At 43.7% G+C, this 25,467-nt stretch overlaps 1 protein-coding gene across 4 annotated transcripts in view; it reads left to right on the top strand.

Moving 5' to 3' along the window:
* setdb1b (SET domain bifurcated histone lysine methyltransferase 1b) overlaps positions 1-25,467 on the top strand; it is a 34,929-nt gene extending 9,462 nt beyond the window's left edge. The window contains exons 10-25 of one of the 4 annotated variants that reach the window (XM_080426148.1): positions 469-601; positions 6,769-6,946; positions 8,559-8,678; positions 10,467-10,827; positions 11,734-11,995; positions 12,975-13,065; positions 13,308-13,424; positions 16,170-16,339; positions 17,139-17,384; positions 18,513-18,683; positions 19,565-19,692; positions 20,699-20,718; positions 21,080-21,186; positions 22,181-22,431; positions 22,832-22,920; positions 23,246-25,467. In XM_080426148.1, the coding sequence (XP_080282274.1) occupies positions 469-601; positions 6,769-6,946; positions 8,559-8,678; positions 10,467-10,827; positions 11,734-11,995; positions 12,975-13,065; positions 13,308-13,424; positions 16,170-16,339; positions 17,139-17,384; positions 18,513-18,683; positions 19,565-19,692; positions 20,699-20,718; positions 21,080-21,186; positions 22,181-22,431; positions 22,832-22,920; positions 23,246-23,363 (2,562 nt within the window). In that variant the 3' untranslated portion in view covers positions 23,364-25,467. The remainder of the gene's footprint in view (positions 1-468; positions 602-6,768; positions 6,947-8,558; positions 8,679-10,466; positions 10,828-11,733; positions 11,996-12,974; positions 13,066-13,307; positions 13,425-16,169; positions 16,340-17,138; positions 17,385-18,512; positions 18,684-19,564; positions 19,693-20,698; positions 20,719-21,079; positions 21,187-22,180; positions 22,432-22,831; positions 22,921-23,245) is intronic. The other 3 variants (XM_080426150.1, XM_080426149.1, XM_080426151.1) reach the window with 3 other exon arrangements.

The following is a 25,467-nucleotide window of genomic DNA, read 5'->3' on the forward strand; positions in this document are numbered from 1 at the left end:
TGCTAGGGTTCAAGTGGTTGATGTAAAAAAAAAAATGTGACTCACGCTCTCATTGGCTGCTGACAGATCTCAGAGTGGAGCTTACTATGAAACCAACCCGATCGCCCCCCAAACACGGTGAAATAGCACGGATTGACAAACAGCAATTCCGTGCATAGATGACTAGGAACTCCGAAACTCTGTGCATAGGAGAACCATATCCCCCCCATTAACTTCAATACGAGGCGGAGGCAGTCACGTGACTTTCTCTCTACGCTCTCCCCATCACGGTGAAATAACACGGATTACAAGTCCGTAAATACACAACATAACAATTTTAAAAAGACACAAAAAAAAATAGGGCTGCGTTTGCTTCCCGCGTTCGCGCGTCTTACTTGTTTATTTTGCTACATCAGGCTGCTGATGCGTTTTGGGCATCAGCAGCAGCATCAGCAGCATGATAAACGGAGTCACTTCCTGTTTGTGTAGGATGACAAGAGGAGCGAATGGATCTACAGAGGTTCCACCAGACTGGAGCCCATGTTCAACCTGAAGATGACCTCAGCCAACACACAGGAGAAGAAACTGGCTGGTGCACAAATGAGAACAAGACCTAGCATGGGTAATGCACACACAGACAGACACACACACACACACACACACACACACACACACACACACACACACACACACACACACACACACACACACACACACACACACACACACACACACACACACACACACACACACACACACACACACACACACACACACACCAATAACTAAAACTAGAGTTGAAGATAAGAGTTAAAGACAGAAGGAAAAAAATGCATACAACCATATTGTGCAGGAGAAGCTTAGAAGCCTAGAGGCTTATTGAGAACTTCCCCCTTTTGTAAAAATCAGACTTATAAAAAAGTATACATATTATATACGGTATATAAAAAAAAGGAAATTTAACTGAGATGAAAAATAACGAGGCTTTACAAAAACTCATAACTAGCAAACCCGCTTTAAAAACGAGTCTAAACTAAACAAAAAGACAAAACTAAATAAAAACAAATACACTGTAACAGCCTTGACGCACACACATAGAGCATTTCTTGTTCCAAAAAGTGTGTTTTCAGTGGACACAATACTATCACTATCACGTGCTCGTTGACGTCAGCAGGCGTCCGACGAGCGAGAAAAATATAAAGCATGGGGTTAAAATGAACAGGGAACTGGCTGACGGAAATAATTAGTTTCCCCTCCACTACATGCAGGAATTGTGTGAAGAGAGAAGGTGAGTGGAAATGGTTAAACAACACTTGTGTCGTTTTGTAGCTTTGCAGCTGCAGTTTGAGCCTCAGTTCAACTTGGATTGTAGCGTTGTAGATTTTGTAGCAGCTACAAACGTCGGGCGTCGCTTTGTATCTTCATGTCGCTGGCTTCCATTGAAAATAAATGGTAGACTGTAGCAAAGTGACAAAGTATATACAGTAGAGCTTTAAGGAGCACTTCCTCCATTTTCAACCATATCTTCATATAATTGGTCCTTATTAAACCATCGGGTGGCAGAATTTTATAATAACAGATTACGTTCGGTGCCAGAAATCTCACCGTCTGCAACGCTGCGCTGTTTAGAGCTGTGGACTCCACGGCGAGCACACGCACGTAAACAATGCATGCGTACACAGAATCAGAATCAGAATCAGTTGTCACATCACAGGTTTACAAGGTAAAAAAGTGGGTGAAATTCTTTTTTGTACATCGTTCCCATCGCAACGTTAGTTTCCATAGAAAGAAGAGGGGGGGGGGAGAAGAAGAGGGTGGGGGGCAGGTGGGAAGGAGATCAAAAACAAGAGAGCAACAGAAGGCCAGACAAGTTATCTACATATTTACAAATTACCTGAGATAATAAAAACTAAAAAACTAAACTAAGGTGCCTGAGCGTAGCAGCAATGTATTGTACTGTGCATGTTATACTTATACTGTGCATGATAGACAAAGGACGTTAAGGTGCTTAGAGGAAAAGGAGCACAATAAAAAGACCCAAAAAAAGTCAGTGCGTTATACAAGGGATTAAGGTGCAAAAGGTCAGTGCGTGTCCACCTAGAGTGGACTGACCCTAGTATAATCCGCATGTAGCTCCATGAGGGAGTGCAACAAAAAGTCATTTGTACCTGGTGTAGTCCACAGGTGTGTCCGAGGGGGGGCTAAAGTCCAAGTCATTGTCCCTGGTATAATCCACAGGTGTGTTCAGGAAGAGCCAGAAAAGTCTGCGCCGCCTGCTGTCAGGCTGCTGAACTCATCCAGGCTTATGCCCCATTCAGCATTCTGACAGCGGCTGGATTGAAACTACACCAAAATCTGGTGGTGGAACTCTTGATACTGCGGTAGAGCCCCTTGCCCGGTCGCGGTCGTTGTAGGGGGTTGAACAGTCTATGACTTGGGTGGTGCTTGTCCTTGATGATGCGCTTGGCTTTGACCACGCACCGCTTTTTGTACAGTTCCTGGAGCGCTGGGAGCTCGATTCCCATTATCCGCTCTGCCGATCGCACTACTCGTTGTAGGCTGACCTTTTCTCGGGCAGTGCAGTTCCCGTACCAGGCCGTGACACAGCCTGTTAGGATGCCTTCAACAGAACTGTTGTAGTACAGCCTGAGGATGCGACGTCCTACTCCGAGCTTCTTCAGGCGGCGGAGCCAGTACAGTCGCTGCTGAGCCTTTTTCCTCACGTGTGTGGAGTGCGTCTCCCATTTGAGGTCCTCCTCGATGTGTACTCCGAGGAACTTGAACTCGCTGACCCTTTCCACTGCAGCACCGTCGATGAGGATGGGCGCATGGTCTCTCCGCGGCCTCCTGAAGTCCACGATCAGTTCTTTGGTCTTGTCGACGTTAAGAGAGAGGTTGTTCTCACGGCACCAGTGTGCCAGTGATTTGATCTCCTCTCTGTAGTCAGACTCGTCGTTGTTGACGATTCGGCCTATCACTGTCGTGTCGTCCGCGTACTTTATGATGGTGTTGGAGACATGTGTGGCTATGCAGTCATACGTGTACAGGGAGTAGAGGAGAGGGCTCAGCACGCATCCCTGGGGTGCTCCGGTGTTGAGGGTCAGGGGGTCGGATGTGATGCTGCCCATTCTCACCACCTGATGTCGGTTGGACAAGAAGTCCTGTATCCAGTCGCACATGCTTGGGTGTAGCCCTAGGTGTCTGAGCTTTTTGTCAAGTATTGCTGGGACAATGGTGTTGAATGCTGAGCTGTAGTCCACGAACAGCATACGTACATATTTGTCCTTCAGCAGCTTGTTGTCCATGTGCGAGAGGACGGTGTGGAGAGCCATGGCAATAGCGTCGTCGGTGGATCTGTTTTTGCGGTATGCATACTGCCACGGATCCAGCGAGGCAGGTAGCGTGGAGCTGATGTATTCCCTCACCAGTTTCTCGAAACACTTGCTGACGATCGGGGTGAGAGCAACAGGTCTCCAGTCGTTCAGGCATGTCACTTTGGCCTTTTTGGGAATGGGCACAATGGTTGACATTTTGAACCCTGCAGGGACCACAGCCAGGGAGAGGGAGAGGTTAAAGATGTCAGCGAAGACACCCGCCAGCTGGTCTGCACATGTCTTAAGGACCCGGCCTGGAATCCCATCAGGTCCGGCTGCCTTGTGGATGTTGACCCGTGTGAAGGCTGTACGCACTTCTCTCTCCGAGATGGTTAGAGGAGGGTTCTCCTCTGCTGGTGCTGCTGATGGCCCCGCTTGGCTGCCGCGGTTGGAGCTGATCTCAAACCGGCCGTAGAAAGTGTTCAGTTCGTTGGGGAGGGAGGCAGGCGGGTTCACCTCGCTTCTGGTTCTTGTTTTGCAGTCTGTCAAGGTGTGTACTGCCTGCCATGTGCTCCTGATGTCGCCACTGCTGAGTTTGTCTTGCATCTTTTTTGTGTAGGCCTTTTTCGCCTTCCTGATGGCGCTGTTTAGGGCCGCGCGCGTCGTGTTGCGCGTTTCCACGTCGCCAGATTTGAAACCAGCGTCCCGTTCATGCAGATGTGCACGTACTCCGCTGTCCATCCATGGTTTCTGATTGGGATAGATCCGAACTGTCTTTTTTGGGACTATGTCATCTATGCACTTACTGATAAAGCCAGTGACTGAGTCTGAGAGTTCGTTGATGTTATTCCCAGCGGCGTTCTTAAACATCCCCCAGTCAGTCTGGTAGAAGCAGGATTGTAGCATAGCGTCTGTGTCCTCAGACCAGATTCGGATTTCCTTCTCAACGACCGGCTCCCTTTTTAGCCTCTGTTTGTAGGCAGGTAGCAGCTGGATGGCGTCGTGGTCAGAGCTTCCTAGCGGTGGGCGGCGGAGAGCTTTGTATCCATCCTTGAAGGGCGTGTAGCAGTGGTCAAGAATATTGTCACCACGGGTACTGCAGGCGACATGCTGGTGGAATTTGGGAAAGACCTTTTTTAAGTCTGTCCGGTTGAAGTCGCCTAGGCAGATGACTGCGCAGTCCGGGTGGCGATTTTCTTGTGCACTGATCGCCTGGTGTAATTCCCTCATAGCTGTGTCCTTATTAGCTCCAGGATGAATGTAAACAACGGCTACAATCACGATGCTGAAGTCGCGTGGTAGGTAGAAAGGACGGCAGGCTATGATTAAAAGTTCAAGGTCTGGTGAGCAGTGACTGTCTAGGATTTTAACATCTTTGCACCAGTTGTTGTTGATCAAGGCACAAACTCCCCCCCCACGTTGCTTACCGCTCAGTACAGGATCTCTGTCCTTCCTATACGCGGTGAAGCCAGGAGGAGTGATAGAAGAATCAGATGCTAACTCCGTTAGCCACGTCTCTGTTAGCACAACAATACAAGTCCTCCTCGTCTCTGCGTTGTATTTAACGCGCGCCAGTAAGTCGTCCATAGTGGTCACTGTTCTTGATTCACACAGAGATCTAACGTTCGCTAGCAGGATTGAAGGCAGTGCAGGTTTATATCCACGTTTTGTTGTTCTTACGAGAAGACCCGCTCTTGTGCCCCTTCGCCACGGTCTTTTTCGTCGGGGGTTTGTTGTTGTTGATCCAGCCGGAACAAAGGGGACCCCACCCCCCACCCAGCCGAGTGGAAGGTTTTCTGCAAAAAAGTCCGGAATTCTGTGTGTAATCGCTGTGCTAATGTCCATAAGTGCTTGTCTGTCATAACTCCTTAGACACGCGACGGTGTAGGGAAAAAAGAGAAGGCTAAAAAATACTAAAAAGATGGAAAAACGTTGCGATGTTACAGAGCATGTACGAATGCGGCCGTCCTTCATGGCGCTTCCTGTCTACACAGCAATGGATGGTCCTGGCTAAAGCCTGGAACAACAACATGTCTCATGCGAGTCACCATTGCGGAGCGATCGCACATCGAGAATGACTCGTTTTGCCCACTGTAAAAAGTTAAGGAGATACAGAGGTTTTTAGCAAGGAGATAGAATGGAAGCGGATGGGAGACAGATTTTTTTGGCACGGTGATCCATCTGTCCCTTACTACTTAGAGTGTTCATGGGTGATTCCAGTGCTGCGCTAGCCCCCCCCCGTGTGGAAAAACACGGTTTGAACCGTGTTCGGCACCTAAGCGCCACTCTGTGAAAACACGTTTTGAACCATGTTTGGCACCCGATGTGTTAATACACATTGTAAGATTTCTTTCTACTCACTCTGCGTCTCATTGGTGGGCTATGGACACTTCAGAAACCTACCTACCAATTACATCATCAATGATAGAATCCAAGCTAATAGAAACTACAGCCTATCCCTTCTTTGAAAGTTAACATGCTGGAATAGAAGCCAGTTTGAAATCTTTTTTGAAATGACCAAACCTGCCTACCGATGGTGTCATTGGTAGGCAGGTTCGTGAACTGTCCACAGCCCTCCTCTGGGACACAGAGTGAGTAGACCGAAATGGTGCCATCTTTTAATGAGGATTAGTGCACTGAGGAGGACCAATTGTATGAAGATAGGTTGACAATTGGTGAAGTGGTCCTTTTAAGTGGTTAACATTTTAAGCTGGACCTGTAGGTAATGTTATAACTCTGAAGTAATTTTTCACATTTTGCATTCCTCCGGCTTCAGTGGCATAATTCACAGTTCCTCAATAGGCCTTTGTCATGTTCCACCTGTCAAACAATGTTGCAATTTACTTTGCAATCGACAAAATGACTAAGCAGTCATTCATATGCACTGATAATCACAAAACGTGTAGCCACCAGCTTGGAAGGACTGCGTTGTCTGAACCGAGTAGACTTTATTTGAACCACTTTCAACCTTGTTGCCTATATTGGGCATGTCAGTAAAGGTGACATTTTCTAAAGGAAATGGCTAAATTAGCTGATCAACAAGCTTGTACTACACCATTTTTGCTATTTATCATACAAATAGGTCTTCAATGTGTGCACTTGTACCATCCCGTTTTTAGCAGGTGAAAAGACCCAAAAGTAGATGCAAGTTTAGACCAGATTTCAGGGTGTTTCCACACTTAGACAGAAAGAGAACTGAATTCTCTTTCAAATGAACTGATAACGTGAACCCCCCAATAAGGACGTGTGTGAAAACACTCTTAAAACCTAATGTGAAAATGGGCTATGTGTTTTTTAATGTTTTGTTTTTAACAATAGGAAATTAAATAATAAGGCTATATTTCTCCTATATACAATTATTACATACAATACATTGTCCTATAGATCAGAAGATGCATCCCTGTTTAATGTGTAGATTACAAAAATATGTTTTATCATTTTACATTCATAATGACCACATCTTCTCTCTCTGTAGGAGCGTTGAGGAGTAAAGGTCCTGTGGTCCAGTATACCGGCAGTGAGGGTCCCGTAGGAGCGTCGCCTACCAAAGCTCCTCAACCGCCGACCACCAGTGCCACCGGTGACACCCCGACCCCTCCCACCCTGCCACCCACCAACCTGCCACCCACCCTGCCAACACCCCCACGCTTTGAGTGAGTGTTACACCTGGTGTTTACATATCACTAAGAGCTCTTCTTTGAAAACGGCTGTATAACTGGTGTACCGGTTGTGCCTGTAGATCAGTGGTTCTCAAACGTTTTCTTGTCAAGGAACCCCAAATTGACCCTTAGTAGCCCACGGACCCCCATTTAAAATGATATGCCCAGGACCCCCCCCATAAGAGACGATCTTTACGGCTCTAGCAGTGATTTTCAACCATTTTAATTTCAAGGACCCCATTTTGACATGCATTAGGCTACGGAGTACGGACCCATATTTAATGGCATTTCTATCTCTGGGACCCCAATTTATATTGTAAAATCAACGTTAATTAAACTCTGAGAGTGTACAAATGGAACCAAATGGACCCGAACCATTTGGTTCCATTTGGTACACTCTCTTAGCCTGGTAAACCCTCCCTCCGGAAATCTCATTTGTAATTTATTTCAATATTCGGATACATGCGTGTCACTGCCCGCCCCTGCCGGTTCTCTAAATTATTTTTAAATAGGCTCTGTCATGATTAATTGACCACATATATGAAGTTAAACAACTAAATTCTATCGAAACGATATCTTATAAGTAAATTCCGTGCCTCAAAATAGAAGTTTGAGAGCTTTTTGAAGTTCTAAAACAGCGGAGAAAATAGCGCACAGAAAAGATGGCTGCCGTTCGTGTTTTGTCGGCTGCATTCAGGCTGCACTCGGTGCCATTCGGGCTCACTCGAACTCGCCACCTGATTGGCCAACTTTCGCTGTCAATCACAGAACGATGAGCGACGACGCTGATAGGCTCGGCTTTTTGGTAATGCGCTAGAAACGCCCATACAAGCCTTCAGGCCAGACTCCTTCCTGAAATCAAATGGAAATGAGATTTTCCGGAGGGAGGTTTTACTAGGCTAACACTCTCTGAGTTACGGACCCATAAGGGTCAATTTGGTTCCTAATTATATAATTTAGCTGGGGACCCCCTGGAACTCCCTCAAGGACCCCTGGGGTTCCCCTGACCCCACTTTCAAAACCAATGCTGTAGATAATGTATGTCTAACATGTTGGACATACTGTACATATCTACAGGCATGGGATATCGATGGATTTGGCCATCACCAACGTCATTCTTGATATCCGTGTAAATTAGAGGAGAACATTTCAGATAGATGGATACATAGATAGTTAGATATAGCTTTGATAGAAGGATAGATAAATAGAACTTTATTGATCCCAAGGGAAATTCAGTGGTCATAGCAGCACCGCAGTAAGAATGAGACAAACAATACGATTAGAAAAGTAGTAGGATAAAATTAATGAAAAAAGGGTAATGGTTTGAAATACGGTATCAAGACAACTTCACATCCAATCCACCTGTCCCACTACCCCTGGTCAGGCGTCATAATGTATAAGCCATCAGTAGATAGACATAGAGGCATAGGTTTCGTGTACATTCTATCCCCGAAAAAAGGGAGCGGGGGCAGTGCTTTTGTTTCTCGTTTTCTAAAACATATGTTAAGTTCAGTCATCTTGCTCAAGGACACCAGGGGAGCATTTAAGATGAACTGTTTACGAACAATAAAACCATAACCTGTGTGTGTGTTTGTGTGTGTGTGAGTTACAGTAACAAACACCAGATGGCGAAGAAGAGCACGTCTCCGTTCATTCCTGGGGTTGGAGGAACTCATGCCTCCAAAATGCTGCAGATGAGCACTAGTCCCACAATGGGAATTATCAGGTCATTATTACTGTTAATTTGACTGTTATTGTTGTTTGTATTGTTTTCATCTCTGCCATGCCGAAAGACGGGGACGGAGATAATGTATTCGCACCTTCTGTGAGTATGTCTGTCTTTGCGTAATTTCCGAGTGAATCGCGCAGTCCCCTGGACCGAACAGCACCAGATTCTTTTGTGCAAAGTCACTCCAAAATGTGTGGTGGTGCAATACCAGCCTGCTTTATGTTTTGGCCTATAACAAACAATAGTTTATATACTCTTTCCCTGGATTCCTTGGATCATGACACAACTCTAGGGCTGCCACAACTGCGACAAATGTTTGTTGGAGAAACATGTTGTTGGAGAGGATTCCACTCTAAAGGTCCTTACACACCGGGGGCGATTTTTTTCATGCGAATAATACGTTTTTTTTAAAAACCTTATAAAGTCAATGCAAGCTTCCACATCAGTTTTGCGGAGCAAAAAAGCGTCTTTTATTTATTCGGACCGAGGCCGAATTTTGCGTATATTCGCCGGTGTGTAATGACCTTAACAGTTTGAAATACGAGATACCCATATAAGGAGCAGGGTTGATGCGACCTATGTCATCCGAGACTGACGTCATGGACAGTGCGGGGAGACCGACATCACCTGATGCTGATGTCATGAACAGAACACACCATATAAGGATATATGTAAGCTCCATATAAGGACAAGCGAGGACAGAGTGACATCAGCAGTATGATGTGGCATATCTCTCGAGGAGAGAATATAAGACCCAGGTTCAGGAGATCAGTTCGAGCATGGAACTCAGGTGACATCTTTACTTGGGTTCTAAGAACAGACCTTGCGGAGAGCGATCAGGGCCGTGTCGAGTGTAGGCTTTATATCTCACGTTTTTCAACATATTTCATGAATGCAATATATCCAATCAGCCCCTAATTGGAATCTAAGGGCCTCTATAGAGCACACCTCCAAAAGTGAGTTCTGACCATAGGGTGTGCCACAAATGTGAAACGTTGAACCGTATGTAGAAACGCTTCCTCGAGATATGCGCTTGACTTTCTACCTTTATTACTGTTGTTCTTGTTGGTATTGTTATTACTTATGTTTACTGTTACTGTTGTTGTTATTACTATTATGTGAACAGTACTATTACTATTGTTATTACTATTACTTATTACTATTACTTAAACTATTGTTGGTATTGTTGTTGGTATTGTTGTTGCTATAGACCGCCGAAGTCTGACGTCATTTACACATCCTTTGTTTGTCTACCTGGTTCGCAGTTTTCCTCCCCGTTCTGAATCCCATAGACGTATTTAATATCGCGTCAAATAAGAACTGTGTTCCAAAAATAAACAAATGACCACGGCGGGTTGACTCTTATGGATATGAAGCATCAACTGACGGTGAGAAAACGCTAATGTTACTTCCGCCAAATTAGTTACATTTTCGCCAGAAACAGACTGTATCAAATATAAGTGACTGACTATCATAAACTATACAGAACCTCCTCCCTGACAATAACGCCGACACGCGGTGTTTATTTTTGGACCACAATTCTTATATGAGACGATTCTAAGATGACCCAATGTTATTTTCCATAGAGAAATTACTTCCGCAAACCTGGGGATGAACGAGTGACGTCAGGACTTCGGTGCTCTATTATTATCATTGTTATTATAACTTGGGATATGATTCAGACATCATGTCAGTCAACCTGCTCTCTGCCAGAACCAACAGAACTAAATTAAACACACTCTCTCTCGCTCTCGCTCTCTCTCTCTCTCTCTCTCATCCTCTCAGTAGACCTGTGAGTTCTTTGACTTCAACACCCTCCATGTCCCTTTCCTCTCCCTCCACCATGACCAAGTACATCTTGGTCCCGCCCCCTCCCCCTCTCCCCCTCCCGCTACCCCTGCCCGTCCCCGTCCCCCTCCCCCTCTTCCCCCTCCTCCCCCCGCCGGCAATGACCACCATGCCCCAGCAGCCGTCGTACCGCGCGCCCACGGACAGGATCTTCTACATGGCCCACGTCTGCCAGCCAGGCTGTCTGAACCGGGTCCGACCCGCCAGGGTGGACCTCCACAGTGGCCGCAACCCCCTGTTGAAACCCCTGCTGCACGACTTCAGGCGCATGACCGGACGACGCAAAGTCAACCGCAAGGTGGGACACTTCGGGCAAATGTTGTTTTTTTTGTGTAGAGAGAAAAAAGGAGGGGAGACCCTGGTCAGCGAAGTGTACAGGGATTAAGTAAGACTTGCAATGTCTTACTGTACATTCAACTTTACAAAGTTTAGGCTGTAAATTCAACTTAAACATTTTATCAGATTGTTTGGCGCTGACTCTACTAGAACAAATGTAAGACATCAGCCACTTAAGCCCCATTCTCTTTTATGTTGTCATATGACGGTGTTGTATTTTCAAATGTTAAAGGGGAAAAAAAGCCTATAATGACATGCCCAAAAATAGGTACGCTAGGTTGAAAATGGAAAATGTTTAAGTTGACCCCTCTCGGCAAATGATTGCCTTGCAAAGACAAAAAAAAATCCAGGTCCAGGCACTCAGGGTGGATTTAAAAGGCCTTTTATTACAGTATATTTAGGCTAGAGACATTAAAATAGACATGTCGGCTTGTGCCTTCTTTAGGGTGTAGTGAATTATTGCGCCAGGCCTCTAGAATTGACACCTTTTATCGACTGCCTGAAACCGTCCTGCATGATTTGTCCAGAAATTGGTCTTAACTCTTAAACTGCCAGGGTTTTTCAAAAATAGTACTCACAAACTGCCAGCAGTTTACATGGTAAAACATAGAATTTTTTTTATTAATTTCTCCGTTTATTTTTTAACATAGAAGTGAATGGAGCAGTAACTTTTTGGAAAATGTTATCTCCTGGCTCTTTGTGAAGAACGGAAAAAAACCCAAAATAAAGAATAATTTTAGATTTTTTTTCATTTAGTTTTTTATTTAAAAAAAAAAACGTTTATAAACGTTTTTGGCAGGCAGAGAGTAAAATTTCTTTGACATTTGGGTTAGGATTAGCTTGAACTCTGATGTTTTCTTCTCCTCAGATGTCGTTCCATGTCATCTACAAGGCCCCCTGTGGCCTGTGTTTGAGGAACATGTCAGAGATCCAGAGGTACCTGTTCCAGACCCGCTGTGACTTCATCTTCCTGGAGATGTTCTGCCTGGACCCGTACGTCCTGGTGGACCGGCCCTTCACCCCGCCGAAGGTCTACTACTTCATCAAAGACATCACCGATGGGAACGAGGACATCCCTCTGTCCTGTGTCAACGAGATCGACCAGACACCTCCACCTAGCGTCGCCTACAGTAAGGCACACCACACACAACGCACTAGTGATGGGTCCAGGGTTGCCAGATCTGCTTATTATAATTTCCCTGCAAGATTTTATTTTAAAATAGCCGATCTACAAGCTCACAACGCGTCGTATCGCGACGCGTTGTGAGCTTGTAGATCTGCTATTTTAAAATAGCTGATGTACATGTTAAAGTACTCATGTGGCCCATAGTCGCTTCTTTTGGGCTGGTTTTCCTAGACCCGGTTGCTTGTTTCTCTCACAGAATCTGGCAACACTGGATGGGTCGTTCATGATCGATTCGTTCATAAGAACTAGTCCTTTGCGGTGAACGTGAACGAACCCGTTCACTTCCTGAAACTGTTACGTTCACGATTTTGTTCATGCCCCTCCCCCCCCCCTCCCCCGCTCCGCTCCGTGCACGTCACGCACACAGGAGGACGGGAGGGCGCGGGCTAAGCTTAGACCCGTCACCGGACCATGCGCAGCTGCTTACTCTTACGACACGCGGTCGCTGCCGGCCGAAACCGGAAGCGCTACTGAACGAGAACGTCGACGAATCATTTGAACAAATCATTTCCGTGAACAAAATCGTTCGTTCACTGAAAACGTTTTTTTCCCACCACTACAACACACATACACTCACACGCGAGCGCACACACACCTCACATCGCCTACAGCAGTGGCTCTCAACCTTGTAGGCCGCGAGGATATTGCAATAACCCATTAAGACCTGAGGCCGATTCTACAAATGCCTTCTAAATCAGTAGTTCTCACACTTTCCAAGATTTTTGAAAAATAGCAAATGTACATGCTCGCAGTGAGCTTGTATATCTGCTATTTTTGAATAGCCAACGCAAAAAAATAAAAATGCCGATGCTTTCCAGGTTTTAATGGGATTTTTATCATAATGAATAAAGGTAAAATATAAAACCTCTTTTCTTCTTCTCCTCCTCCTCCTCCTCCTCCTCCTCTTCCTCCTCCTCCACTAGGTAAAGAGCGTATTCCAGAGAAAGGAGTGTATATAAACACCAGTGCAGATTTCCTGGTTGGATGTGACTGTACTGACGGCTGCATAGACAAGTTAGTGTGTTTCAGTTAATTTTATTAATATGTGACATCATTTAGTTATACTCATGTATAACGTGTGTGTGTGTGTGTGTGTGTGTGTGTGTGTGTGTGTGTGTGTGTGTGTGTGTGTGTGTGTGTGTGTGTGTGTGTGTGTGTGTGTGTGTGTGTGTGTGTGTGTGTGTGTGTGTGTGTGTGTGTGTGTGTGTGTGTGTGTGTGTGTGTGTGTGTGTGTGTGTGTGTGTGTGTGTGTGTAGGTCCAAGTGTTCATGTCACCAGTTGACGCTGCAGGCGACGGCATGCACCCCAGGGGCTCAGACCATCCCCAATGCAGGTTTCTCACAAAAACGGCTGGAAGATTGTCTTCTTACTGGGTGAGACGCGCACACACACACACACAGTTCCTCATAGTCAGGTTACTAGAGATGAACCACTACATACAGTAAAGTTTAAACAATACAGGGATGATTTAGCTGCTTGAACCTCGCCCCTATTCTGGGGGCGAACATTTGGCATAAATAGCAGATCTGCAGGCTCACAACGTGTCGCAAAGAGGCGCAATGTGAGTTTGTAGATCGGCTATTTTCGGCGAAGAGATATGGTGTACCGGAAAATGCTAACAGACCTAGTGTAGAGCTCTGGGGGTTAAAGTGACTTGGGGAATGTGCGCTAGTTACTGGCAGTAGACAGAATAGACGCTATGCACAGCAGCCATTTTGGAAAGAAAGTGGGCCTCTTCCTTACTTCCTTCACAGGTCTTACCAATTATACTAATTAAGGTTATGTTCCATTCTGGTCAAACAGAGTTGTTGGCTCACTGGAAACACTCTGCTACACCAGTGGGTCTCAAAGTGTAGTCCAGGTACCCTCATGGTTCCTTGAGGGGGTTCCAGATGGCCCCTTACGGGTGTGTAACTCTGAGAGTGTACAGTCTCCATTAATTTGTACACTCTCAGAGTTATGGGGGTCCTTGAAATAAATTTTTTTGAGAACCACTGTGCTACACTAAATGGAACAGAGGAGCCTTAATTAGTATCATTGGTAAGTTTATCAGATTGGTGAAGGAAGTAAAGAAGAGGCTCAATTTCTTTCCAATATGGCTGCTGTGCATAGAGCCTATTGGACCCTGTCTAGTTGACTGCATTCCTGTCACTAACATGACCTGATGTGTCCCCCTCCCAGATCAGGACTTCCAGTTATTTATTGTATGCCTACAATATCAACTAGAAAATGTGCTCCTCGGAGCACAAGTCTCCGCCAGCAGACTATAGCAATTATATTATCATAGCAATAACTAATGAGATACAGTAGAGTAAAAGATATATACTGTAGTTAAATAAAAAGGTGTATGTTAAAGAAATATTTATTTAAAAAAAAATGATTTAAAAATCATATTTTGTCTTCTAATGTTTAAAAATAACGGTTTTTTGAAGTGACACACCTATTTATAGAATTGTATTTCGTCATGCATTCCTCTAGCCAATCAAAGGCATTGGTGTCAACATATTAATACGTATTAAGATTTCGGTCTTGTTGTGGGATCAATTCAACTCTAGTCCTCTTCTGTGTTACTGTTGTAGATGAGTATGCTTTCTTAGCTTTGGCCTTCTGCGCCTTTGCTTGACCAATGTCAGGTGTTCTCAAAGGGACACACACACGCACGGACGGGTGATTTGGACTAGAAGATACTGTTCCAATCAAGACTGATTGATCCTGTCTTACCTCGCTTCAAAAACGTAAACGGCTTTTTGAAGTGACACACCTTTTTATTATAGGATTGTATTTCGTCATGCGTCCCTCTAGCCAATCAGAGACATTGATGTCAACATATTGACACGTATTAAGAGTTCGGCTTTGTTGTGGGATCATTTCAACTCTAGTCCTCTTCTACGTTACAATTGTAGATGAGTATGCTTTCTTAGCTTTGGCCTTCTGCGCCTTTGCTTGACCAATGTTAGGTGTTCTCAGAGGGAAACACACACGCACAGACGGGTGACTTGGACTTACTGAAGGTACTGTTCCAATCAAGTCTGATTGATCCTGTTTTACCTCACTTCAAAAAGTAAAGGCTTTTTGAAGTGACACACCTATTTATAGAATTGTATTTCGTCACGCGTCCCTCTAGCCAATCAGAGGCATTGGTGTCAACAAATTGACACGTGTCACGTGGAGCTTGCCCAATGTTAGCTTGGCTAACATTGCGCCTTTGCTTGACCAATGCGCCTTTGCTTGACCAATGTCAGGTGTTCTCAAAGGGACACACACACGCACGGACGGGTGATTTGGACTAGAAGATACTGTTCCAATCAAGACTGATTGATCCTGTCTTACCTCGCTTCAAAAACGTAAACGGCTTTTTGAAGTGACACACCTTTTTATTATAGGATTGTATTTCGTCATGCGTCCCTCTAGCCAATCAGAGACATTGATGTCAACATATTGACACGTATTAAGAGTTCGGCTTTGTTGTGGGATCATTTCAACTCTAGTCCTCTTCTACGTTACAATTGTAGATGAGTATGCTTTCTTAGCTTTGGCCTTCTGCGCCTTTGCTTGACCAATGTTAGGTGTTCTCAGAGGGAAACACACACGCACAGACGGGTGACTTGGACTTACTGAAGGTACTGTTCCAATCAAGTCTGATTGATCCTGTTTTACCTCACTTCAAAAAGTAGGGGCTTTTTGAAGTGACACACCTATTTATAGAATTTTATTTCGTCACGCGTCCCTCTAGCCAATCAGAGTCATTGGTGTCAACAAATTGACACGTGTCACGTGGAGCTTGCCCAATGTTAGCTTGGCTAACAATGTTTGCTCACACAAAGCGAAAACATATTCTCCACCTTCGGCGGAGACAATAATGTAAAAGTTTAAGTTCCTCTCCTTTGTGCATAACAGCATACTTCAGGAGAACAATATCAAAGGCATACTGTTCCACTGAAAGGTTAAAAAGCCTTTATTTCGGCATCGCTCGACATGGTTAAATAATACAAGCTGACTAACGTGCTTCAGCTGCTGAGCTGAACTTTTTTACACTTATAAAAGAGTTAATCTTTCTCTCTCTCTCTCTCTCTCTCTCTCTCTCTCTCTCTCTCTCTCTCTCTCTCTCTCTCAATCAGGATCTATGAGTGTAATAAGAGGTGTAAGTGCTGTTCCTCGATGTGTACCAACCGCCTGGTACAGCACGGCCTGCAGGTTCGACTCCAGCTGTTCAAGACTCAGAATAAAGGCTGGGGCATTCGCTGTCTGGATGACGTGGCCAGGGGCTCCTTTGTCTGCATCTACGCTGGTATAGACACATTCTACACACACACGCACACAGTCTCTCACACGCGCGCGTAAGGCTGTTGCGATTAAAACAAATTGATGATTAATTGTCATACAAATAACTGCGATTAACGATTTAATTGTGTTTTTGGCAGTGAACGTTGGAACATGAATACAAAATGTATTTCTGTTTGCCTTTTTAGGCTTTGTAATAAAAAATTGCACGGGGTAGATAACTTAAATATATTAAATTACATGCTATACAGACACACATAACACACACGCTACAGGCATGCATGCACACACTACGCAAAACCACACACACACACACACACACACACAGTGTGATCAGTTTCTTTGTGATAAACTTTCATACCCATGACCCCACCCCCTTTTTTTTTACAGTGTGTGAGAAAATGTAACCACTTAAGCTCCATATAGTTTGTTATATGACGACTAGCAATTGTTGTTTTTGCTATTTTTGAGTTTGGATTTCTTTTTGGGAAAATGTTTGAAAAATGGGAACGTCAGTTAAACGTTAACGCTGACGTTTTTACGTTATTATATGATATACTTTTTAAGGATTTATAAATGTCTTGAATTGAATTTTGACTGGGATAAATTAAGTTGTAGATATCATTAAACACAATTTGTATTAGTAAGACTGTTATTATGGATATCTTTAATTACAATTATGACTAGTAAGAATGCAGATTTGACTGGGAGAAATGTGATTTTTGACAACTAAAACATATATTACAGATAGGAGGGTCGTTCGATTAAATGTTAAATTGGCTTGCCACATCTCTCTCTCTCTCTAGGTAAGATCCTGACAGATGACTTCGCCGATAAAGAAGGTCTGGAAATGGGAGACGAGTACTTTGCCAACCTGGACCACATAGAGAGCGTGGAGAACTTTAAGGAGGGCTATGAGAGCGAGGCCCACTGCTCTGACAGCGATGGCAGCGGCGTGGACATGTCCAGGATGAAGATCCAACCGTCTGGTCTGGTCTCCAATCCCACCGGACCCGGGCGACCGCCCGGAAAGAAACACGGAAAGGGCAAAGGTGAGGCGTCAGGGGGTCGGTTGGAATCCGAAACATATGTGATCTGACGTGAGATATGAGATTATGTTAACTCATTGAGTGCCATTGACGTGTTTTACCGCTATGGCCCAACGTGCCAATGCCGTGTTTGCCGTGTTTCTGAAAAAAAATTAAGATCTTTTTTATTTTTTATGTTCAGAACCCAAGATATCATTATCTGAAGATTTGCAGCTCCATCCACTCCTTGTTTAACTTATAACTGAAAAAGGCTGTATCTCGCTTCCTAAGCACTTTTTTTTTACTTTGAAAAAAAAAATCGCACTGGCCAGAAATAGCCAGAAATAATTATGGCACTCAGTGAGTTAAGTGAGGTATTGTTGCTCGTGTGGAAACCTTGTATGTCCAACACATTCCTTTTTATTATTATTATTATCTGCTTTTGTGAGACACTCTTGTATGAGGGCATTCATTTATGAAAGAGATTGTGGGTTCGAATCCACCGTGGTGCATCCGGCTTTGCCGAGTGTCTACACGAACACAATTGGCCCGTGTTTGGGGGAGGGAAGCCGGGCGGGGAGGGTGATATCGGTCATTACACGTACTCCTACGGGCTGGGGCGGCACCTGTCAGCGGGGAGTGTTGGGCGGGAGGAGTGTGACTATGGGGGCTCCTCACAGGCAGGTGAGTCAGTAGAATGCGACAGCAGTGACAACACAGAAATGTGTGTGGAGAGGAATCAATTGGCATAACGACTAATTTGGGGAGAAAAGGGGGTGAAAAAATGATTGGCTACTCTAAATAAAAATTGAAATAAAGTAAAAATATGGAGATTCAAGGTTTCTGCCCGACAGGAACAATATGATATGAGGTGAGATATGATATGATCTGAGACATGATAAGAGATATGAGGTGCAATAAATGATATGATATGAGGTGAAATATCATGATATGGTGAGATATGATTAGGTGATGTAAGATGAGATTATGTGATGAAGTGAGATGTGAGTAGAGATGATATTAGGTGAGCGATTTAAATATGTAAGATGTGAGATAAGAGATGGTATGATTGAGATGTGATAAGTTCTATGAAATATGGTGATGTTCTTGTTCTTCATATTGCTCCTGTCCTCTCGTGTGTCTGTCCTCCAGCCCGGAGTCCAGAGTCTTCAAAGGACAGCAACGATGAGGACGACAAGGACTCCAAGAGTGAAGATGAGAGCGACAGCTCGGACCACACGTTCGTCAAGGACAACTACTTCAACTCCAGCTCCGTGTGGAGGAGTTACACCACCCGCAGACAGGCTCAGGGCAATAAGGATGGTGAGACACAGCCTACACTACCAACACTGTTTTTGAAAAAATGATAAAATAAGCGCTCTCAAATACGTCCCCGGACACAGGCGGGAGCAAAAAGGTAACACTATGATAGTCAGGCAGGCGCTGACAGAAGTAATCAAATATACGGTACCTAAAACCAGTGATGGAAAAAGTACTCAAATGTTTTACTTAAGTTAAAGTATCAATACTGCAATGTAGAAGTATTCTGTTACAAGTAAAAGTCCGGAATTACAAATTTACTTGAGTAAAAGTACAAAAGTACTGGTATCAAAATGTACTTGAAGTACCAAAAGTAAAAGTACTAAAATGTTTGAAAATAGCAGATCTACAAGCTCACAACGTGTCGCGATTTTGTGAGCTTGTAGATCGGCTATTTTCAAATAGCCTATGTATAAAATAGGGCTGAAGTGAACTGAAGCTGAAGTTTTATAATGAAATAATTTATATCTGCAAAGTAACTAGTAACAAGTTTTCAAATAATTGTAGTGGAGTAAAAGTACAATATTTTCCTCTGAGATGTAGTGGAGTAGAAGTAAAAGACTAAAAAAAACAAAGTTACTTTACACCACAGCCTAAAATGTAGAATGAATTGTGGTTCAGGGGATCTGTGGAGTCCAGTTTTCACCAGCCCACCCCTGGTTCCATGAGCCCCCCATATAAGCCACAGCTGCAGAAACGCTAAAGTTAAAACCTTGTCATCCTTATCACCAGGCCACACCCCTCTGTTTTTCCTCAGGTGTGGTCAACCACACCTTTGACTCTGAACTGCACTCACATACACATGAAAACCTTTTTAGCCAGACAGATCCAAGTATCTTATATTATTAGTATTGATGATGACGGTGACTGTCGTTCCTCTACAGGCAGCCAGGACAGTAAAGAAGGAGCCCTCTCAGCAGGGGGGCCAGATGACAGGAAGCCCCCCGTCGTCCCAGAGGAGATGGGGAAGAGTAAAGTGGCTTCCTGGCTGACCAGTCAGAGTATGAAGAAGGTGAGGAAGAGGAGGGGAAGAAGGAGTTTTGCACTCCTTCTGTTTGTCAAAGATCTTGCCCAGAGCATATCAACTATACCAGTATTTCTATAACTTTCTCTACTAGTGTACCCCGCTACATTCGTTTTTTTTTTTTGCCTGTCCAATAATTTTTTTTTCTTTCTTTCTTTTTTTAATTTGGCTTTATTATAGAAAACTCATTCAGGCCAGGTAAAAAACCTGCTAGCTGGCAACTTGGTGTTTTATTGACGGTTGGCTGACGTATTTTGGCAATTGGTTTTGTTGAAACTATATAGCATGTAAAAGATTCTTGTTATGTTAAGTTTCCAGATTTAACTGATTTTATGAATATGAGATACTTTTGTTCATAACCCAATATCAATATTCAAAATGACTTTCTGAGTACCCCAAGGAGTACTAGTACGGCTTTAAGAAGCATTGACCTTTACCATAAGACCAAGGAAGATCAAAACTGATTTATGATTCTATCTACAGTATGGAAGGCAGAGTGACAATCATACAGTAATCACTGCTTGGTACAACTGGAGACTTGATCAGTAGTTCTGATCCATGTCTTTTCTTCTGCCCAAACGTTTTCATGTCAATGACCCCCAAATTGATATACATTTGGCCGCGGACCCCCATCTGAAAATGTTGTGTGCCAGGGAAAATGATTCAAAAATGTCAATTTTTTATATTTTCAAAATATTTTCAAAAATAGCAGATGTACAATCTTGCAGCACAGCATTTGCTATAAGATGATTGTAATGCTATGTTAACTACTTTTGCTGGGGACCCTTGCGGGTCCCTGGACCCCACTTAGAGAACCAATGGGCTAGATTACCCTTCAATATTTTGCCTTGTTTTGTATTGTTGTTACTATCAGTGGTAGTATTTAGATCTGTTACACCTTTGTTATTGTTATACCTTTCAAGCCGGGGAACGCCTTGCAACGTTATTTTAATGTTATTATTAACTATTGATCCTCTTCTCTTATGTTTTCCAGGAGTCTGGAGATGATAAGAGGTACGTATGACGCAGCAGGAAGTGTCTGTATAGTTTTTCATGTTATATGTTGTTATGTGGTGTATAATTGTATTACCTTCAATCTATTGATGATATTGTATTGATGCCCTTCATATGAGCGTATAGTATGTTAATAATACAGTATACCACAAATGCAGTGGTTTTAGTTGGTCTACTGGCTCTGGTAGGACACCTACTGGTTGACAAGTGGTATTACATGAAAGCCCAAACACAATTTTTCCTTTGCTCAAAAATGTCGGCGCTCATAAGGGGAAACCAGGGTTGGAATGCCGGGTAAGACATAAAAGTTACAGATTGAAGCTGTAATGTGGTTAATAAGCTGTGTGTGTTTGTGTGGTAGTGAGCTGGTGAAGAAACAGGAAGTGATGACGCTATCTGACAGCGATGACGTTCAGACCATCAGCTCTGGATCAGATGACATTCCTAAGCACAACAAACCCGCCCAGGGTAAGTAAGGGTCAGAGGTCAGTCTGATTTCAGGGGTCAGTCTCAGATTTGGTCAATGAGGTGATTTTCATTTGATTCTTTTGCATTTTGTTGGCCCTCGATCATGGTAGAGGGTAGCACGGGTCTGTCGGAACCAAAGACCTGAGCCCCGAACCGAGCCGGTTATTTTAAGACCAACTCGCAAGTTCATAATTATAATATTAGACAATCTGATAATCTCCATCCTCCCTTCAGCCGTACCACCCACAGCCAGTTCTCCATTAAAGACAGAGGTTTTACTCTGGAATACACACATACCGGTACTTGCCAATTGCCAACTCCTCATCTTAACTCAGTAACTTTAAACATAGACTGAGGGCCAGCCTGATGAATCAAGCCTCTCCACTTGCTTCTACCATTATAACGTGGATTTCTGCATACACAACCACACACACTGACACACATGTGCAGACACGTGCACACACACACACACACACACACACACACACACACACACACACACACACACACACACACACACACACACACACACACACAGACACCCACACCCACACCCACACCCACACCCACACCCACACATTCAACTGCACACTAGGTATTTGTTGTTTGTCATGTCTTATGTTTGATTATTATGTTTAACTTGATTATTATGTTTAACTACTTGTTTATTATTTTTTAGGCGAGAACCCTTTATAAGCCCTTTATGGGTTTCTTTTTCTCACCTGCACTTATTTCTGTATTGTTTTTAATAATGTTACCTTTGTAATGTTTATTATTGTGCGAAAAAAAAAAAAAAAAAAAAAAAAAATCACACTGCACTAGTGCTACCCTCTAGTCTAGATCATGGTTTTTAGGGGCATTTTTGCCCTTTTGCCCCGTTATTTTCCTACGCTGTGGCTAGGACCTCCATGGATCAGGGTTGGAGTGGAGTGCACTGTTCATTTATCTCTCTCTCTTTCTGTGTCTCTCTCTCCCTCCCTCCCTCCCTCCCCAGCAGTGACCAAGAAGCAGGTAGCGGTGAAGTCCACGCGCGGCTTTGCCCTGAAGGGCCACGGTATGATGGTGAAGACTGGAAACCCTGGAGGCTCCGGAGGAGGGCCGGGGGGCCAGGGAGGGAAGCCTGGAACTCAGGGTCAGACCGCAGGAACCTACGGCCCCAAAAACACCCGTCAGTTCTTTGATGGAGAAGAGTCGTGTTACATCATCGACGCCAAGCTGGAGGGCAACCTGGGCCGATACCTCAATGTTAGTTCACTTTATATTTCGTTGCTGTCGGGCAGAAACCTCTTTATTTCCATATTTTAACTTTTTGTGTTTTTTCGTGAATTAATGCCCTACTTGATCACACTACAGTGTCACACATAAGCATCAAAAGTAGCAGATCTACAAGCTCGAGCTTGTAGCTTGTAGACCTGCTACTTTTGCTGTTTTTGAATTTGAATCCTGAAAAGTAATAGTTTTGGACATATGAGGTTTCCACCCGACAGAGACGATTTCATATTCACATAGTAATTCGATCACATTTGGAGATGTAACTTTTGTATTTATCATGGTCTCTCAAAATCTCCTCTTTCTCCATTTTGCACTTTCTCCCTCTCTTCTCTCTTTCTCTGTCCATCCCTCCGTTTTGTCTCTCCCATTGCAGCATAGCTGTAGTCCAAACCTGTTTGTCCAGAACGTCTTTGTGGACACTCACGACCTGCGTTTCCCCTGGGTCGCATTCTTCGCCAGCAAGTGAGTTTATCCTCCGCTAACTCCCAGCTGCTCTCACTGTTATTCATGTCAATTAAATTACAATAACATGTCATATTATTGAATCATATCAGTAGGTTTAGTCCAAGCAGTAACCTCTGTCAGTCTGACCTCAGACTAGTACAGCGCTCTAGCGCTAGTACTAGTACTACTATTGCTTCTAGTACTACTGTTACTACTACTATTAGTTGTACTACGCCTAGCTAGGATACAGCAACACAGGGACATGTGTTGCTGTTGCATGTCAATTAAATGTTATTAATACGATCCTTTATTGATCTCTGTGTGTGTGTGTGTGTCTCCCCAGGCGTATCCGGGCGGGCACAGAGCTGACGTGGGATTATAACTATGAGGTTGGAAGTGTTGAGGGTAAAGAGCTTCTCTGCTGCTGTGGATCCACTGAATGTAGAGGACGACTTCTGTAACGAAAGGCACTGGACTCTCTCTCTCTCTCTCTCTCACTCTCGCTCTCGCTCTCTCTCTCTTAAGAGCGATTAGCCGAACTGTCGTCACGCCAAGTTGCTAATCGGACTGTAAACAATGACCCACACATAGTAGAGCGATTCTTGGAAGCACAGAGCTCAATCAATCTCTCTCCCTCCTCTCTCTCTCTCTCTCTCTCTCTCTCTCTCTCTCTCTCTCAGCATTTTTACCATGGTCCATATAAGGCAGTCCCGTTAGGGAGGTTTAGAATAATGCACACAGAATTAAAGCCATTCATTGATCTGTTCAGTGTGTGACAGAAAGTTGAGATGCACGTAATGACCTGGGATCTCGTTCCTACGGCTACCTCCTTCATTGCTGGTTCAACTGGTCCTTTAATCGCTGGTACACCAGTCCTTCATGCATTTAACCACTTAATAGGCTCCGTGCATAGCTGTAGTTGGCTTTTCCAGAAGGTGGCATACACATTTCCGGTTCAGTTTCCCATAGCTTCATTTTGATTGGCTCAGCAGCAGATTTGAACAGGAAACCGGTTCAAATATGCTGCTGAGCCAATCAAAGGAAGCTATGGGAAATTGAACCGGAACAAGGAAAGCGGGAATGCCACCTCCTGGAAATAGGAACTGAAGTCATGCACATCCCTATTTAATTTGTTGTATGGTGAATAGCGCATATAGCAGATCTACAAGCTCACAGCGCTTGTAGATGCTATTTTGCTATTCGTCGTACGACTGATTAAATGGCGATTAAGTGGTGATTAGCCTCTTAATCCCTACCCGGGATTCAAACCCGGGTTTGATTGGAAAAAGAAATTGAACAATGTTGAATTTCTTTTCAACATTTTGGACATTTTGCAGAAGGTTGAAAGTGGTTCAATGGGAATATAAGGAGGCAGGAACAAAGACATGTAACAGTTTTTGACTAAATCAAAGCGCTCTGACATGTCAAAAATAAGTGCTTGTTTGGGAGCACACTGAAGCCTGATTTACCGTCATACGATGCCACAGGTTGTTGTTATAGATCATCTATTTTAGGCAAGTGACGCCGTCATAGGAGTATACATTTAAGCAGAAATGTTTTATATTGTGCTATGAATGGGTTGGATAATTAATTGAATGTGCAGATTCTATTATGTGTTTTGTACGGAAGCCCACTGGGGTCAAGAATCAAATCACTGTAGCTTCTAAACATGTTTATTATTACTGTTAGGTGGTTTGTAATTGAACTGTAACCATCAGAGGTCTGTAATCACCTTCTAGAGTCATATTGTGTATATATACACTATATCACTGGAAACTGCTTTCATAAATTGTTTGTTGTTAAAGTTAATTGTTTTTTCATGTTCAAAGTAAGTTGAATAACTGAACTCTGTTTAAATAAAAGAGTGACTGAATGCTAAACGGCCTCTCCGACACCTCCTGGTGGGCAAATGGATAAACTTACATTTGGTCATTAGTAAAAAAATGGTTTATGAGTACTGTCTCTCTCTCAGGCTGTCTGTGTATCTGTCTGGCTGTCTTGGTCTGTCCTGACTGTCTCACTTTCACAAAAACAAAGTTTTTTTTACTGAACCAAAATGATAGCTTCTAGTCCTTGCTTCATGTATGAACCTGTCGATCTGAACCAATTGTGCTTTGTTTTTTCAGTAAATAATGAAACTTTCTATGTAGGGTAGAAAACAACCGGAGGATTTATTATTTAATGTTATTTAAGGAGAGAAAGTTTACAGAGCACACTGTTCCCTGGGACCGTGGTAGTTGAGGGCCACATGAACAGGAGATGTTGAAGGTAGGGCTGAGAGTCTTATTTCATCTTCTCCACCTACATGTTTCCAGGCTGTTCAATTTGAGCCCACAGCCTTCCATTAATAAGCCACTGTTTTGTTCACTAAGAGATCATCCCAGCTTGTCTAGGCTTTGATAGACCCTCTGTTAGTAGATAAATACTAAGGTCTTTTTTTCTTTTCTTCAGTTAGTCTAATTTCAAAGGATCTTTGTTATCTGTGTTATTATTCTGCCTTCATTGTTTTCTCTTTTTTAAGTTTGTTCAATTGTGTTATTAATAAAATGTCATATTCCAACATTA

This window comes from Gymnoscopelus braueri, assembly GCF_963280865.1.
Source record: "Gymnoscopelus braueri genome assembly, chromosome: 4".
Classification (NCBI taxonomy): Eukaryota; Metazoa; Chordata; class Actinopteri; order Myctophiformes; family Myctophidae; genus Gymnoscopelus; species Gymnoscopelus braueri.